The sequence below is a fragment of the Numenius arquata genome, chromosome 9 (assembly GCF_964106895.1).
Source record: "Numenius arquata chromosome 9, bNumArq3.hap1.1, whole genome shotgun sequence".
NCBI lineage: Eukaryota > Metazoa > Chordata > Aves > Charadriiformes > Scolopacidae > Numenius > Numenius arquata.
Window position 1 is genome coordinate 13478190 of NC_133584.1, and position 18702 is coordinate 13496891.

General features: G+C 46.1%; 1 protein-coding gene across 2 annotated transcripts in view; it reads left to right on the forward strand.

Annotated features, from left to right (window-relative positions):
• CCDC50 (coiled-coil domain containing 50) overlaps window positions 1-18702 on the forward strand; it is a 45326-nt gene that overhangs the window by 6098 nt on the left and 20526 nt on the right. For both annotated transcript variants that reach the window (XM_074153076.1, XM_074153075.1), the window contains exons 2-4: window positions 11582-11644; window positions 12985-13114; window positions 17982-18072. In XM_074153076.1, coding sequence (XP_074009177.1) covers window positions 11582-11644; window positions 12985-13114; window positions 17982-18072 — 284 coding nt within the window. The remainder of the gene's footprint in view (window positions 1-11581; window positions 11645-12984; window positions 13115-17981; window positions 18073-18702) is intronic.

Below are 18702 nucleotides of genomic sequence, written 5' to 3' on the forward strand. Positions count from 1 at the left end.
TGCTCTGTTTCTTCATGTACCTTTACTGTCTGATTCTGGCTTTAATAAATGATTGAGAACCTGGAAACGGAGAGTGCAGCATCACACTGTATGTATAAGAGATGCAAGGCAGGGCTGTTGTGAACCTTTCATTGAGCAAAGGAGACCAGTTAGGCCTGGGTGCTTATAAAAATCTACCCTGTAGCGCCAGGCACCTTGTGAAATAAGCTTGCCAGAAGTGTTACTTTTCCTGGGGAGAAAGGTGTGGGTGAAAGCCTACTCAGAAGCCCGGCACAGCCCTTCTGCCCCTGCCCAAGGATTTTGTGTCAGGCTCCGGAAGCTCAACTGATGATTATTTTAATTGTACACCAACCCACGGTGCCACTGCTATGATGCTATGTCAGCCACATAAAAATAGTGAGATCTTTTTGAGTCAGGGCTGGATTGGTAGAGGTTTGGTCTGTGCACTCTCGACAGCCCTGCTTGTGGTGAGTGCTGTTCAGGACAGAAAGTTGAAGTGGGTTTGCAAGTGAGTCACTCTTCTTCACTTCTCTTTTCAAAGGAGGTGTGAAAAGTTGCATGCAATAAAGCTTTGAGTTCCTGTGTGCATATAGGTATGGTTTGTTCTTTTCCCATTGCTGCTGAACCAGGGCTTGGTGGCTGGAGGAATTGGCTTAAGAGGAAATGTTATGTGGGCTCAATATGTGGTGTTCGGTAAGTGATGACAAAGGGAAAGAGAACATAAATGAGCAAATATTTGAGGGCACTGAGAGACAGGCATACCTTAAGGACACTGACAGGGCTGACTGAGAAGTAATGGGACAAAAGGGAGGAAGGAGGTTTATGAAAACAGGAATATTTCCTGGCTTCGAGAGGTGTATTTCTTTTCTTTCTACAGAAACCTCTCCAAAAGACATGGTATATATAGCTTTGGCCCTTGACAACCAGACAGGCCAGGAGACTGGAGCGTGCCCCGGCAGGGAATGTTCCTTGCAGAGGGACTGTCACCACTGACCTGGCAGGTGGACTGGGGAAGCACTGGCTTGGCTTGAGGCAGCCTTACCTGATGTGAATGGAAAACTTCTCCCCTGTCCACTCAGCAGAACAGCTTTGCTGTACAAAAGCATCTGAGCTTATTGTATATGTCTGTTACGGATATGGCAAATCGTACTCACGAGATCCTGGTGGGGAGAAATTTTTTTTTCTCCCTGTGTTCTGAAGTTAGTTTTATTATTGGGGTGCTGGCTGGTGGGATGAGGGGGATTTATGTCTTGAATTCACCAGCACCTCCTGGTGCCTTTGGCAGTGCTGCCGGGGGCTGGGGTGAAGTGGTGGAAGGCATCAGGGAAAGTCCTGGGGCTTCTCCAAGCCGCCAGGGTGTTGGCTGTTTTTGTGGCACGCAGAGAGTGCTGCTTTTCACAGGGCTGTGCTCTCCTGCAGGCAATTCGGCCGGCGCCAGGTTTCCGAAGGAAGTTGGTGTTGGGAAGAGGCTGGGCTCTCCTGAGCTTGTTTGCAGTGCAGGAGAGACTGGCTCCTTGGCTCGGGCTGCACGGCCCTGCCCGCATTCCTTGCATCCCTGATACAACAAGGTGGAAGAGGCAAGTTTGCCTCCAGCTCCAATAACCGCACTCAGTTACCTGGTACTCCAGGCTGTTGGCATTGCCCAGAGCATCAGCTCTGGCCATGTAACAGGTGAACTTGTTAGGTCCTGATTTTAGTTGTGGTTTTTTTTTTTTTTTTAAAGCTACGACTATACGATATCACCTAAAGGTGATTTAGCCCCCAAAGTAAAAATTTTACTTCTGACTGACTTGCAGCTCATTTTGTGCTCTCAGAGAGGAGGCATTTAAAAGGCAGCCAGCCTGCTTCTTCCTCGTACTTGGCAATGCACATGAGCTGTGGGTACAGATGCCACAAAGAGGTTTGCTCATGGTCAATGCTGGGAGCTCTGCCTCCCTGCCCGTCTGTTCTCAGAGGCCAGAGACTTATTCTTACCTTCTTATGCCACTGTTTTAAATCTGTAGTTGTTGTAAGGGCAGTGTGCCAACAACAGCCAACACGAGGCTGCGACAGGAAGGGCGATGTGTATTGCTATAACTGTACTGACTGGTGACTGTTGTAGATGAATGTGAAGGTTTGACTGATCTGGGGCCAGTTTTGGTACTTTGTGTTCTCCAGAGCTGACTAGTAAACCTGGAGAACTTAAATGCGGGAAGTGAGGGGGGAGAGGAGAGAGTATCCCCTAGGAGCCGGTGGAGCAAAGAGAAGGAGTTTTGAAATGAAGCAGAGCATCCTCGGTTGGTTCGGTGGAGGGAGGTTTTTCTCACGGAGCAGATTTGCAGCGCTGGCAGCAGCTGAACGGGTGGCAGACAGGAGTCCTCGCAGACGCCTTTCTAGGAAAAAGGAAGCTGATAGGAATCTGTGCAAGAATCAGAGACGATTGCAGGATCAGTTCAGACATCTCCAGCTTCAAATGCAGCAGCTGGCCAGGTTTCCAGCAAGCCTGGGAGGCTGCCCTGAGGCCCATCCTGCTGGAGCTTTGCTTCTCTTGGTATATGATCCAGATGAATAGCATCTGACTTGTCTGCCTGTGCACTGATGCTGCAGTCCATCCTCCCGGCTCCAGCTCTGGTTTAGCTACAAGCCTCGGAGCAGTCTCAGGCTTGGCTCTAGTCACCCAAAGGCTGAAAAGAACGTAGCATCTCTGAGGGAGTCTTTCTGCTACTTGTTCTCTCCAGAAATGCTTGTTCCTCCATATGACTGTGGGTCCCTGTGGTGTAAAACCACATCGTGGGGTTTTGACAGGAACTAGAACCTTTTTTTTTGGCACTTGGCACCTTCTGCGTGGGCGTCAGCCGTCAGCCTTGCGTAAACAGTCACCAAACGGAGTCACTGCATGAACTTGCACCAGAGGGGCACTGAGAGCTCCCTTTCTGAATCCTGTCTCCCTTGTATTTTGGTACATTATCTCTTAGGATTAAGCTGGAGGAGAAGCCTGGGACAGCTGACACTTTGAATTATCTCCGCTCCCGGCTGCCTGCCTGCCTCTCTGGAGCTGCTGTGTGAGTTTATTCACCACAGCCTGAAACCGAGGGCTTAGAAATGCTAGTGAAGCATCTGAGATCCAGGGTGCCATGGTTCCTGAAAGGCACCCTGAATCACAAAGTGGACGTGCCAACTCTCTGCTGAGAAACTACTGAACTGAGCAAGGGATTGAGGCTTGCATTTAGCAGAGAACAGAAGTTTTGCCTATCTGGGAAATTCAGCGAGTCCTTTCAAGAGTTTTGTGTACTATAAAATTGCCTAAAATGTTGAAATAAAAGCTGTATTAAACCGATCAAAATATGGTGATCACCATTGAGATGGGTGTGGGGGAAGGGAGCATATATAGTGCAAATCTCTTGAGATGCAAACTCCATGCCTGAGCAGTTTTCTGAGTGGGTGGCTGTTTTGAGTTGTGCGTGAAAGGAGACCGTTTTTCTTTTCCCCCTCCCTTACACTAGTTTAAGTGAGTAGTGTTGGGCATAAAACTAAAACTGCCATGACATCCTGTCTGCAAAAGAAACAACAACAAAAAAAAAAACCCTCCAGAAAAGGGCAGTGTCATATGATCCATGGGACACTGCTGAAGGCATGTTTTACAGCTACAGTAGTGCTTGTGGAGACATCTGTGTGAGCTAGGGATTTTGACCTCTCCTGGTGAAGGTAACACCTGCCCTGCTCTCCACTGACCTGTGTGGTGGTTTGCCCTTGGGCAAAGTTGAGGGTAAAACACAGCTGTTGGAGGCAGTGTTGTTTATTTTGCTGTGATGCATGATTTGGAGGTAGTGGTGAAAGTTGACTGCCAGGAAAACTTCTCCCTGTCTTCCTGGTTGTTCATTTTGAAAATGTGGTGTTAGCTGAGTCAACTGAAGCTGTGTCGGATGCTGGAGAGGATGACTACAGAAGCAACTTTTGCTCTCATTGATGATTAATTTCCTCCACACACAGTTATGTCTCAAATATTGTGAGTGAAGTGTGTGTTTGACTGCCTGGGGTCTACTACTCGGCTGTGGTGTCAAACCAGCCAAGCCATCCTTGATGAATATATCTACCTTGAGGTTTTTATACCTGTCCATCTGGATGTTACTGGTGGGTCCACAGTGCGATGGCTGAACTCGCTGGTGACCTTTTGGGTCTAGACATTCCTGTATAGGCTGATGGACACTGTGGCACACAAGAAGAAGCTACGAAGGTGATAGTGTTCTGAGCCTGGCAGGTAATGGCTTACATATCATGGCTTCATATATCTGTGCTCTGGTTTAGAGTAGCAAAATACTGTATGCATTCATCCGCTCAATGCATAGAAGTTTCTGGAATAGGAGGCAGCAGCTGTAGTGGCAATGTTGGCTATAGGACTGAGAGGTTTTGGACAGTTCTTGTGATTCAGCGTACTTCGTATCTGGGGACCCAGCTGGACCTGGCTGAAAAGGCTGAATTTTCAAAGCATGGCTGCCAGTACTCCTTAAGGCTCAATGCAGTTTTCAGGCATGTCTGTATGTCCAACCTTGAAGTACTTCAGCGTTTTCTTCTGCAAATCAAAGACGTGGTCTTTAACTCTTGACCTGTGGATTGTGTTTTAAGCTTGGGGGATAAGAAGGGTTGTTCTTATTCAGAAAGATTGCACATGATGCAATGTAGGGTGTAATTATCCAATGATGAAAAAGATGGCAGCTTTCTGTAATAAAGGCAGAATGATAAATTTTATCAAATTTTGTGGCTGGGACATGCTCTAGGATTACCTTTCAAGCTCCCTTGTGGTGCTATTTTTTTTTTTTTGGTGATTTTTGGGTACCTTCAGCTTCCTGTTTATACTGTGCAAGCTCATCACCTTCTGCTTTGGATTGTTCAGCAGATGCTCTCTCAGCTTGAGGACTGCTCTACGGTACAGTTTGCAGGCACATTAAACAGAAGTGAGAGCACCAAACTAGTAGCCTGTGAGAGGGAATTTTGTGAATGCTGCTGATCTCTCTTTCAAGGCACGTTAAAAAATAGACTCGTGTTCTGAGGATCTGGTTCCAAAATATATATATAGTCTTCCTTTTTAAAGAATTGTTGGGCAAGTGAGGGCTTCTTGTTGGAGAACAGTGCAGACAGAGCTCAAACCTCTCATGGCCTTGACCTCAAGCCATTAGCTTAGAGCAGAGAAGATAACCTTCTTCTCAAATCACAAGCTCTTCTTAGCTTCCAGGCCAAGACTGCCAGTAAAAAAAAAAAAAAAAAAGGTTCTTTGGCAATATTTTTTTTTATTTTGCATGTTAATGTTTTTAAGAATTAGAACGAAACCCCTCAGTTTGGTTCTCTGTGGGGCCACCCAGTCTCCTTGTGCTGCCTCATAGCTCCCAGCTACATGAGATGTTCCGGTGCTGTGGCTAAGAAGCAGAAATTGTTCCCTTCCCCAGGCCACCCAGCCCTGCCCCCTGCCTGGGAGCCACCTTCTCCCTGTGTGAGTTTTCTGATGTCCTTGGTGCTGATGGTGCCTGGTGAACAAGGTCCTAGGAATGCTGTCCCTGTAACTGCAGCTGCAGCAGCTGAGACATGTCCTGCCCAGCCTTCATTGGTGCCTGTATGTGGTAGCGGGAGCTCAGGAATCTCCTGGTGCGGTGGGAGAGGCAGGGCAGGAATGAGAGGTGCTGAGGTCAGGTCAACCCCTTTGCTGGGGTTGAGAAGGAAATGTCCCAGTTGCACATTTCCTTGGGAAACTGCCCTCAAGGTAGCCTCTCACCTCCAGTTGGGCTGTTGCTTGGTCATGTTGGCTTCAATTCAACGAAACAATCTGCAAATTTTGGAGGACTTACCTGGCTTGGAGCAGCCTGGCCAGTCGCTCCAGAGACTGGTAAGAATCACAGAATTCTGTGATTCTCTATAAGTATTCTGAGTCTCTATGAGTTTCCAGTTTGCTTTCTAATCTGCAGGGATCTTCATAACTCACCATCTTCCTGAGACTGCTGGCTTGTAACAGGCTGCACTTGCTGCCTGCCACTTAATTTGTCAGCTTTGTAGGCCCTAAAAAGTGATTTTTAGCTGATGAAACTGTTTTTCCCCGTGTTCCTTCTGTCTTTCCTCTCCCTCCTGTCCTTCACTTCAGGATTCAAAAACTGCAGATGCTCTAAACTAAGCATGACTCACACCTTCTAGTTTATTTTGTGAATTATCCAGCACATGATGCTGATGGGAAAATGTTGGGAGCGGAGGGGGTGGGGAGCAAGAGATAAATTTTAAGACTCGGAAGGAAATGCTTGGAACACGCATGTGTGGTCCCTAGGTCATTGAACTGGCTGATATCCCAGAGCACGTCATACGGGCCACGTGAACCAAGGGGCCCCTTGGGCCCTTCAGCGGATGTCAAAACATGGTCTGAGACTTCAAGCAGAAGTGTGTGGGGTGTTCTGCTCTAAGCCTTGCTTGAGAAGCCAGTGGGGTTTGGCCTTTTCTAGAGCCACTGCACAGTCGCGCTGCCCGTTCTGGATGTTAACTACCGCTTTGTCACACACCTAAGTATTGCCAGCAACATCTAAGGCTGCCTTTGCTCCTCTGTTGTGGTTACCTCACTCTCTCTGAAGCAGTTTGGTGTTAGAAATGCTGAGCTATGTAGCTGAGGTAATGCTGGAGAAAGCTAGTGAGGCAGATGGCAGAATATAAAAAGGAAAAGGTTATTTCATGAAGTTTTGCCAAGCTGTTGTACCTAGAAACAATCTTATCTTGGCCATAAAGGCAGAGCCTGTGACCATGCTTGCAAGGGCCTCAGATGCGCTGATGCTTAGAAAGGCATATTTTTGGGGTGAACTTCTACCAGTGAAGACCTTTGCTTGGAGCTTTCAGAGAGGCTCTTCAGGATCCCTCAAGCAAGCGAGCTCTCTTTTTCATGCTGCTGTATGGATTTTGCAGCCCATCACTATTGCCAAAGATGATGTTTCCAGCCATACTTCTGCCCTTGTCCTGTCTTGCTGGCACCTCTGCGGGACGTGGCAGTGGCTGGCGTTCCTGGGCTGGCTTTTCTTTCTTTCACAGTTGTGCCAGAAGTGCATATCCCAGGCCTGCTCCCTGCTGTGCCAAGGCAGATTGGCTTAATCAGACTATGGTAAATCTGTTGTTAATGTTTCATGCTTCGCTGGACTTGCCAATTGTAGCTGCTGTGATTGCACCCCTGCTACTTATTTGACTGTCTGATGGCTCTTAGCCAAGTCCAGGAGATGGGAAGTCAAGTTAATTTGTAGCCGTGAACATAACATTAATCTTACCTTTCATTTTTTTGGGCATACAATTAGGGAATAAGGAAATAGATTTCTTTCCGCCTTAAATACGAAGCCTCTTGGCGAGGAAGAATTGTGAGTCTGTGCATTGTCATTGGCGCCATCCTGTTTCTCAGCCCAAACCCGGTGCGCATAATACCTAGTAATAAGTGCGCTGGCGCTGAGACTGGGCAGGGGATGAGGACTAGCGCCGATGAAGCTTTATTTCAGACCATACCTGACTGGTCCACATCTCCGGTTATTTCTTAGTTGCCTCACTGTTGGATGTGTGTCTTCAAGGACGGAGGGTTGCTTTCCTTGGCGTCACTTGCAACTACGGTCGTGTTTGACTTGGTGCCATGGGCGCTGGGTCTAGTTTTGAGGGAGTGCTCTGCACTTGCCATCTCCCCCAGACTTGCTAGGGAGTTGCAGGTGTCCCCATCTCTTGCCACCTGGCTGGCTGACAGCACTTAATTGTTTTCGTAATGGGATGTTCTCATCTTCCTTTGCATGTTGTTCTCAGGCCGATGGGACTTGGGAATAACGTGCTCCGATGAGCTGGAGATGGCCAGCCCAGCCAAGTTTCTGACAGTGACGAAAGGTCTTCTTGTGCCGTCTGCCCTGCCAGCAGCTTCAGCAGCACAAAGCGAGGTCTGTGTGCTCCAGCCGTCCATTTGCGGGTTTGTAAGAGCAGCTTAACGGGAGTATATACATAGCCAAGTGGCTTCTTCAGCAGTGCATGAGTGAATCCAAACGTGTGAGCAAACCCAAGGCTTGCTGCTGCCTCACCAGCCTGCTCCGTGCTGTCTCCTCTGTGAGATGGGGACACCACAGAGCCCAGACGTTTGGGAGGTTCCAGCGAGCATATCATTAATAACCATCCAGTTTCCCTCTCTCTGTACTGGATCTTGATGAGATAATAATCACTGTTTTAAGACCCAGCCCCTGTATTCACGTCTAGGCCCTGCAACTTGGTGACTTGTCGCAGAGCTTTGTCCCTGTGTGCAGAGCTGGGTGCAGCCTCAGGTCTGGTGCTATGTGGCCGTGTTAGGGGTGGTACTGGATCTGAGCTAGGCTACTTCTGGTCATGAGCCTGTGGTGGTAGCCTGGGCTGTGTGTGCTTCCTGGCCCAGGCACTGAGCTTCAAGTGGCACAGACCTGTCTGGAAAAGCCAAAACAACCCAGACAGGAGCCTTGGTCCCTAGTTTAGATCTCTGTCATCCAGAAGCTTTCAGCTGCGGCCCATGAAAAAGTGAGGACCAGAGGAGTTTGCTTTGTTTTCCTTATTTTTATTTGACTTTGAATACCCATGGACTACTTCGAATGGATCTCTGGAGAAGCAGCTGGAAGAAGCAGGCCTATCTATACAACAAAACACGTGGCCTTTGTATTTTGAATCTGTGCTTTCTTTAGAAAGTTTTTAGTGGTCTGACAATCCAAAAGGGTTAAAACAATCATTGCTCAATTGTAGGAATTAAGTTCACCAGAGGAGATGGGACTTTTGTGGGATTGGTGCAAGACTGTCAAGAGAAGAGCATCAGTGTTCTACCACGGCCCTCCCACTTTCTTGCCTGTATGCCAGGCGAGTTTCTGTCAGCCTGTTTTTTCCCAGACTAATAGAGAAGTGTGTCTGGGTGTGGGTAGAATGGAGTAAAAAAGCCTTGAAGTTCTCCTCTGCACGTGTGCCTCTCTGGGGAGGATGGAGCAAAGGTCTGCCAGCGCCATCAGCACCATGACTGACAAGGCAGAGATCTCGAATACCACAGGGATCAGAGCAGTATATGAGCCTGTGCAGAAATGAGTTGGGAAGGGCTGGGCTGCGGTTTCATAAGCATTTCTTACAGCAGCAATCTTTATGCAAAAAAATACACAGCTCTGAAACGTTCATCCTTGCTCCTGTGCTGTCCGCCTTGTGTTGCTAGTACAGCTGTTTGGGCAGTTGTGCAGTGGACTTGCTCAGAGACATATTGCGGTTAAAAATAACTCTTCCCTCTTTTTTTTTTTTTTTTTTTTTTTTTTAACTGTCAGGAGCAAGTGCTGCTTCTTGAATAAGTGCTGGTAAAAGCACAGCCCTAGATTTGGGTAAGCTGTTTGCGGCTCTATGTTGAGGTGTCTTTGCTTAGCTCTGAACTAATAGTAGGGCTCAAACCTCTGAGTTGGCAGTGCTCTTCCAGCAGGCCAGATGGTGCTTGTTGTAGGTAGAAGGTAGAAGTTCCATCATCATGCTGCAAAGCTGAATAGTATTAGGGACCACTGAAATAAAGTCTCTCTGGGCAAGATCCCCATGCCCTGTCCCATAAAAACATATGTTCCTGGCACCCTGGGTGTGTCACCTGTGAGTAGGAGCACTGCCCGCTGCTCAGATGTGGTTTTCCCAGTTCTCTGGCTAAAGGCAGCATTTCTTTATTTATACACAAATGCCCATTGGATGTTGACAGTGCTATTTAGTGTTTTGTATCCTCTTTCCTTTTTTAAAAGAAGTTGCAATAAAAAAAACAAAGCCATGATAAAACTTTAATTGCACCATCCAGAATTGTACATGCTTCAAGTGAGTCACTATGGGATCGTATAACCGTAATCTTTGTCCTCATCTCCACCCTCCTGCTTGTCAGCCTCCTTCCCTGAAGCACTGCCGTAGCTTCTAGGAGCTTTTGTCATCTGTAGAACACTCTCCAATGCAGAAAGATTCAACTAAAAATTCTTTTGAATACGATAAACACTTTATCCTTTATCTGATCTCTTAGTACGTTCAACTAGAAACTCTTCTAGATATTTTGTGAAGATACCTGGGTTCAGAGGAACATCTTGATGCTTCTCTATTGGAGCATGTGCGTGAATGTGAGAAGAGGGAAGGCTTGTGTGACTGTGGCTCCGGAAGACACGGCCGCCTTCTCCTTTTCTTGTAGTATTTTCCACCCTTTACGATGGTGGAAATGTTTTATTTTCCCTGACTCTGAAACTTTCATAAACAGATTCCTCATAAATTCCCCTTGTAGTTTTGGTACGTTCTTGGGGATTTGGCATTATTTTCACTTTCTCTTCTAGGCTGTTGCAGTGCTCTGCTAAAGAGAAACCGTGGTCTTCCCCAGAGGTTTCTCCCATGGAGCACAGCAGCCATGGCTTGTACCTCCCTCTGCAGCTTCAAAAGCACCTTGTAGTTCTCTGCTTTGTGCTGTACGTTTCAAACAGGAGGGATCCCCTCTCGGGTCCTGTTAAGCTGCTTAGCTTGTCACATTCAGGAGAAACAAGTGACAGACCTCCCTTGTCTCAATTTTTCAGTGTCCCTGCCTTAAAATCCCCTTGAAGCAGACGGGTACCCTGTGTACAGCAGATGTGCAGAGCAGAACTCTGTACCCCTTACTGCAGTTTGGGGGCACAGATCAGTTTGTCCTTGGTTCACGGGGAAGCTAATGTGTAGCTACGACCAAAAGACTGAACCTGATGCTGTGTGTAGGTCCCTGTCCCATTATATATGTGGTTTGTGTTTTGTTGTCCTGCTGCCTACCATAACAAGTTAAAAATAAACCTTGGTGTTTTTCTACAGCGTGGGGAGAGCATTCCTTTGAAAGTTCAAGTGCGAAAGTGATAGGCATTGGCAAAAATCTGCTGCTTTCAGACTGGTGCCAAAGGGAGCTCGTCCCCTTCTCGTTTAGCTTGTCTCCAGGTTGTTTTCAGTGTGTTTTTAGGAAGCTGTGCTTACCCCTGCCGGTAATGCTGTGGTTGATCCCATGTTGGGGTTCTAGGTACATAGCCAGCATCTGCACTTGAAAAAGTCAATGAAGCTTACAGGAGACAACTGTAAAATGGTTCCTGACCCAGTAGAAATGCCTTGGAGCAAGAGCTGTGAAGCTCAGTCTGCTCAGCTCTGTGGAGGTCACAGTGTGTATGTGTCTTTGCGGGGAGAAAATGCTACTCTTGGAGTCTTTAACTTGGCAGAGAGTCATAGTAAGCACAAACGCTTGACCTTGGTTTTAGTTTAACACACTCAGCATGGGCATTGGTATAAATCTGGGTGGAATACAGGGTTTTGTACGCAAAGTCTGATCCAGTGGTGGCGTGGGCAATTCTGGTCTTAAACTAAAGAATCGGAAGTGGAGGGGAGAGTGGAGAAGGCTTGTTATGCAAACAGGGACAAAGAAGTAAGTGCTTGCAGAAATAGCCACAGGTGCAGGAGGGGGAGAAAAACAACAAGTCCAGACCTTGGCTGGTAGAAAGCAGATGTGTCAGAAGTCTTTGTATATGTATTCTTCCCCAACCTCCATATCTCTTTTGATGCTTTTTTTTTTTTCTTCTCCTAATGCTAATTCTTTTGGCTTTGTTTCCCTGTCTAGTGTGTCGAGACTTTGCCGTTCTGGAAGATCATACCTTGGCCCATAACTTGCAGGAGCAAGAGAGTAAGTAGCAATGATCTTTGGAACAGACTGAAGCAAATTTTTCCCAACAGATATCTGGCTTTGGTTTTGCTAAGAAAAATCCTCCCTGCTTTTATTTTATTTTTATTCTTTTTAATGGAATACAGATTATTATTACTGTCTTCATTATCCTGTAACGCTACTCTGCGTTCTGCCCCAGCTCACGTTGTACCCTAGAGATAGTTGCATTTCATGTTTCAATTTTGTGCTCTCTTCAGAGTTGAGTTTATACCGTTTATGATAAAATTGCATGTGGGAATGCACTTGAGGTTTTGTTGCTGTGCAAGGTTTTTAGCAATGACTAGCAATTTTAGAAGCTTCAAGTTTTATAGGCTGACCTGAGGTGCAACCAGAAGAGGTCTGTTTATTTACTTATTTCAGAGCTGCTAGTGCCTGCCTTTTGAAAGGAGGCTTCCTTTTAAGACATTTTGAGGTAGGGCAGTTGTACTCTACACGGGTTTGAAAAGGAGAAAAAAAGTACAGCCAGGAACTTCAAAGTGACTGGTGATTTATTTTATTTTATTTTTTTTTAGTTTTTTTTTTTTACATGCTTATCTGTTACTTGGGGTATGTTTGCATTGCAGTTTCAGGTGTGGTGGCCTCTCTAATCTGCTTTGTTTGGTGCCAAGACCACTGGTATCTACCAGTACTAGGTGCTAATACTGTTCCAGCTATTCCACCAAGCGTGCAGCTTGTGCTGAAGTTGTGCCCTTGCTGCTGGAACCTGAGACCACCAAACTGAAGCTGGCTCTCAGCTACAGCTCGTGTAGCCATTTTTTTCTTGCAGGCAGTATCCATGTATGGTAAAGGACTCACTGTAGTATTCAGTTGCTAATTATAAAGGTAGTGAGATTTTGGAACCGATTATGTTGAGAGCGAGAGGAGTTTCCTCCTCTGGAGGTTCTTGAGAACAGTTTAGGGAAGCATCCATCAGAAGTGGTTTAGATTCAGCTCATCCTCACTGATCTCTGGTGGTCCCTTCCAGCCCTTTATTAATCTAGGGTAATTTCCAGTGGCCAGACAATGAAATTCAAAGCCTAAAAAGCATTCCTGATAAATCTGGATGCGATTAAGATATGCAGATCTTGTTTTGGTAACAGACACATGTATACAGCCCCCTAAGTGCTGAAACGAGGCAATCTCAAGCTGCTAGCATAATTTCAGTTCAGGACTTCCCCACCTTTAGAGATATTACATGATGTTTCCCTGCCAAGTGCTCTCTTCCTTCCTGGCCCAGAATCTCCCTCCCACTTGCTTTGTCTTGTTCACATAGTAAAGTTCTGCAGGCTGATTTGGGGGTTCTTGTCTGTGTTTATTTCCAGTTGAACATCATTTGGCAACAAATGTTCAGCGCAATCGTCTGGTGAAACATGACTTGCAGGTGGCCAAGCAACTGCAAGAAGAGGAGGATCTGAAAGCACGTGCTCAAATCCAGAAACACCGAAAAGACTTGTGAGTTTAGGATACAGCTGTTAAAATGCTAGTCCCGTTTGGTCAGGGCACTGAAATCAGCTGCTTTGATTTGAGTTGATTGACAGTACATGGGATTCAATTTGATCAACCTTTTGAAGTTGTTTCCTTTTTCCTTTGGCTATCTATTGCCATACAACTATTGATACTAGGCTCTGGCACAGAGTAAGAGAACAGGGTATGAGTAGGTGGTTCTGGGGCCCATCCTGGCTTAGATTCTGTTGCCTGACCATGGAAAGGAGCTTTCCTGTTCTGGTCCCTGTTGGCAAAGTGGGGTAACTTGGCTGCTTGCATTGAGCTTGTCTCTAGCTAAAGTCTGAGGAAGAAGAAACCACACCACAGAAATAAACAGTGTTACAGTGAATTCTCTCTCTTGTGGAAACTGCAGATATTGGCATGTTTACACTGTGCCTGATGAGTGCTTTTGAGAAGCTGGTGCTTTTTGGTGTCCTGCTGCACTGAGCCAGCCGAAAGCCCTTGCTTGTGCTTGTAGATACTCCAGTGTAAAGTGACCTGGGAAGAAGATCTGCTGCCCCAGGGTCACTTGGTGGAGATGGGTGTTGGGGGACAGGTCTTCCCTTGCAGTCACTTGACTTCTGCAGCAGCTGTGGGAGGATGTTTAATGACTGATCCAGTTTGATCTGCAGGTTTGCTCAGGCCCCACACAGCAGATCTAACCCTGTGTAGACTGTGACTTGGCTTTCTGTGCGCCATGGCTCTTAGGCTGTGGAGCTGGTGTAGAAATGAAACGTGGCAGTGCAGGGCAAACCAAACTGTCCTTTCCAATCCAGAGTTGACATTGGTGCTTCGTATTGTTTGTTTGTTTCTTTTCTTTTTTACTTCCCACTTAGCCTCTTGCAATGTGTGAGATGTAACAAATGGGTTGCGTGAGAGGGCTCAGTCAGATCCCGGTGATGAGAGACAGGAGCTTGGCTTGGGCTCCCTGCAAATGCAGGGTCTGCAGGGCAGGGTACATCTCCCAGCAGCTGCGCTGCCTCCCAGCTTGCGTCTTGCTCCGTGATGCCACCCACCAGGTACAGTTGGTGGTGCGGATCACAGATCCTTGGTGGCTCATCTGGCAGAGACAGTGATGGAATAGAAGAGCTCTGTGTTGCAGATGTGAGATACAGGACTGGCTTCAAAGGAGCTGCTTGTAAAAGATTTTAAGCTGGGGTGTGACAAACCATCCACTGTTTTTGATGTTCCCAGCATACTCAGGCAGCACTGGGTAGAGACGTGTATTTTTTAAGTCTGTGCTTTCTTTCAATAGTTTTGTCTTCATTACCAATTAGAGATGTGAGCATGTAAATGACACCATAAAAATTAATTTTGTATGGCAGAGGTTATTCCTTTTTGTTACTTGCTGGGAACTGCAAACAATTTTCTTGTTGTAGGACTCTATAAAATGGGATTTACAAACTTTGTGAGCCAAGTTATAGGCAGAACTGCTGATGCAAAATGTTGTGTCAGCAGCAGTTCTGCTCCTGAAAGCTTGAGCTCTTCTGCAAGAGTAGTAAAAAAGTTGGAGGCATTCTTTTGTAATTGGATCTTTTTCTTCCTTAATTCTTTGTATGTTCCTACTGTCTCTTCCTTGTGCAGGATCAGTGTGTTCTGACAATGAAATCATCCTCACTGTTGTTGCTTTCTGTATCGTCTAGGACAGTTTGACACTGCAAGGTGATGGGAGGGAGTGAAGGGGCAGAACTGGGTGCTCTTTAGAAACAGGGAATGTAAGAAAGCTCTTTGAATTTAAGGGCTTTCTTGTGTCTTTCAAATCCTAGATTCTCTCAAAGACTTTGTGACGGTAAATGAGAGGATAGAAGTAACTTTTCTTCTCTCTTTAAGAATTCAGGGAAGCATCAAACCTTATTTTCATGCTTCTTTAAAAGCATCTCTCGCATCTAGCTGAGCAGCTTGCACGCTGCCAAGCATAGTAGCAAGTTTGCTAAGATAACTGTCGGAAATACCGTGAAAACATGCTCTTTCCTCGTTTTGCTCCCAGTGCCATGATGGTTCTGTTACACTAATGTGAACAGTTCCTTTGAATGGTTCCCTTAAATTTTTTTATTTTTTTTTCCCCTCCTCATCTGGCAACAATTAGTTGCTGCGGCCATCGTGAGTGGGAGCTTTCTGATTACACTGACTTTCCCCCCCCTCCCCTCCTTTTCTTCCTAAACTGATGTTAGTTTCCCTGACACACTTAACACTCCTGGCTGCCCGGGAACGGAGGACAGTTAGATGTGATGTTCAGGGATGGGGAGGTTTATGTTGTTGTGGCTGATTTCTGGGGACTGATGGGCACACTAAAGAAACTGAAGGACAAGAAGAGCTGTTAAAGTTCTTTAACCTATTTTCTTATGCTCAGTCAAGTTGAAACACAAGCTTACGTTAATTAACTAATAAAGTCTCAGTATTTAATTACCGCTGAGTAATAAAACCAAACATCTAATCCTCTTGCTGTTCAGTGGTTCTTAGAGATTGATACGGTGTGTTCCTAGATGTGTGTCATCAGGAACAAGAAAACACTTCTGCTTTTGCATTATTTCTGGTGTTCTTTGCTGTGAATGGAGAGGCGATGACCTTGTTGTCTTGGCTCTGAAAGACGATTAGCTGTTTCTGTCTCCTGTTTGTCTGCAATAAGATGTATTTTAAGCATTTAGCAAGTCAGTTGGTGCTGGTGAATTTGGCACCTTAGCTCTGTTCACAGGTGCCAGGGGAACTGGAGACGTGCAATGCCTTGATATGTCTGACCTTTCTAACTTATTTTCTACCTGGACTCGCGTCCTCAGAGACTGGGGTCATGAGGGATCCACTGTCTTAGGCCCACTGACAGCCTGCTCCCCAGGATTTGCATATTCAGCTATGGTTTTGCTGGGGACTCTGGTTCGCTGCTGGTACCAGGTTTGCCAAGGTCCCTTTTTATATGGCAGGTTCAAGAGGCAGGTTATATTGCTGCTGTGTGAGTTTGTGTGCCTTTGAACAGGTTTCTCCCTGGAGTTGAGCGAAACGCACACAGGCACACACACAAAATGCCAGGTTTTATTACCTGGATGAAAGAAACTGTGTCTGAAGGTGTTTGAGCTATTGATAACTCCAGCCCTACACGCACTGAAATACATGAGTGCCTGCCAGGGTATTTCTAGATGTGGGTCAGTTTATGGCTATGCACAAGTGTTTGCGAGTGTGGTGGCCTGGGAAAGGGAAGGAAATGTCATGTTGTGACAACAACTTGGGGTTCATGTGTGTTTGGGGAAGGGGATATAAATAACATGCAGTACCCAATTGCAGGTCTGCTTCCATGGAGCAGTTGACAGAAATAAAGAAGCTTCTTTTCCCTCTTGCTGCATTTTCCTTTTCATTCCCTATGACAAATGAGTTGTTTCTTGGTGGCATTTGTCTTCTAAGCCCTCTTCTTGTTGCAGTGTCCTTCCTCCCCACCCTATGCCACATATCAACTCTGTCTATTTCTCTCATTCTTCACTTTCTATAAAAGCAGGTTCTGTGGTGCCGCTGACTGCTCTGGCCATGCCACTTTTCTCTCTTTTGCTACCAAAAGTGCTTGTCTGTGCTTACTATTTTAATTTCCTCCACTCACATCGTGGACTCTCCTCCAGTCTTTTGCCTTCGGGTTCACTAATTCATTTATGCCCTGATCCTTGCTCAAGCCTAGAACTAGTTGCTCCAGCCCACATAGCACAACTTTGACACAGCTGAATCTGCTTCTCTTGAAATATTTGCGTGACTTCTGTAATAACGCACTTGGTAGTCTTCCCATCACCTATCTGATCGTTGCCAGCGTATCCTTCAAAAGATTGGATTCTAATAAAGCAAGCTCTGCCTGTTGCTGTTCCCATTCTCATTTCCTCCTATGCCTTGCCTTTCAGTAGTCTCAATTGCAGAGATAGTTTAGATTGATTTTTCTGACCTGCTCAGAGCTAATCTTTGGCTCAATTTCAACAGTACTCAGAGAGAGATCTCTTAATCCTTATTCTCAAATCCCCCAGCTCTTTTCTGGATTGTCCTAAGGAACCCTTGGCCATCGTTCCAGCCTGTTTGTGGGGCATCAGAGCATGACGCTGAGTATGGCAGAATTCTTGTGGATGCTTTCAGTATGACGTCCCTGAAATACAGCCTTCCCGATCTGTCTGCACAGATAAAACTCTCATTTCATGTCTCAGTTACTCTGGTGTCTCTCTGTCCCCAGTTAATGCAATCTCATGTTGTTTCCCTATCCTCACTGTCACTGTGACGATGGTTCCCTTGCCCCTCGTTTTGACGCATGTCATTCTCTTGGCACCCGTTTTGCTTTTGTGTCTCGTTCCACCTCAGCAGCATTTCTCGTGCATTACTGAACTGCCACCTCCAGCCTCTGCTTGGCCTACTTACTGCATTTTACTATCAGCATTTCTGCACTTTCTCCTTCTTGGCTTTCACGTGAAAACCACTTCCCAGAAATGCCTGCATTAACCAGACCCCTAAACCTCTCCTTTGGCATCATATTTACAAAAATTCCTCAGCAGAATTGGACTGTTGGCAGACTTCCATGTGCTACTTTGGCCTGCCCGATCCTGTGGTACCTACCTCCTTTCTTAGCAAACTGCCTATGAATCTGTTTTTTCTTGCTTTATTCTCTGATTGTGAATGTTTTGGGATGTATTTTCTAAATTTGGCCAGCAGTAAGTACGGGGAGGCTTGATCCCTGGTGAGAATTCATAGGCTCTGCACTAATACGGAGTAATAATAATTCTGTGTACATCAGATGGGTTCTTTTGCTCTTTTATCCCTTTCTCCAGGCTGACTGATGCCTGTGACTTTAGCTGCTTATAATCCTTGTCTCCTTTCCTTCTAGAGAACGCCAGGACTGCGAGATTGCTCAGGAAATCCAAGTGAAGCTGGTATTTGAAGCAGAGCAGCGCCGCAGGCAAGAGGAGAAAGACGAGGTAACCTTTAAAACTGCAGGGATACAGGGCTATTTGTAGCAGCCCTTTCACTCCAGGAATTTCTCAGTCCTTAGCCACAGGAGTTGGCTTGCATGGTGTCAGTCCTGCAAGATCCTCACAGATCTCGGTATGCACAGAGATTTTGGGGAGTCCTGTTACAGGAATAAAATACAGTCATAGTCCTCACACTCAAGGGTCACAAGGGTTGTTGATGCCAGTGGCCTTGCTAACGAAGAGGGCAAGTAATAGGTGGGTCTTGCTGAGGTGTTTACTGCCCTGGTGTAGGAAGTTGTAATTGTTTATGCATTTTGAAATCTGCTTGCTTTCTCAAATGCGAGATGACAAGTGCTATTTCTGTGAGAATCCTGGGTTGTGATTTCTTCATCTTTGGTGCAAAGGCTTCAGCAGAACCTTCAACACAGTCAGTCATCTCTGACTTCTCCATTACTTTCTTTCATCTTCACATCCTGAACACTCTGATGCAGTTTCTTGCTAGCAGATTACTTTTGTTTTTGCAAAATATTGTTCTGCTGCTGTTTGCTTGAGAGTGGGCAGTGTGCTCTGTCCGTGGCTTTCAGAAGACTTGGCTTGTTGATTTACTTTATTGTGTCAGCCTGTCAGACTGGGTGT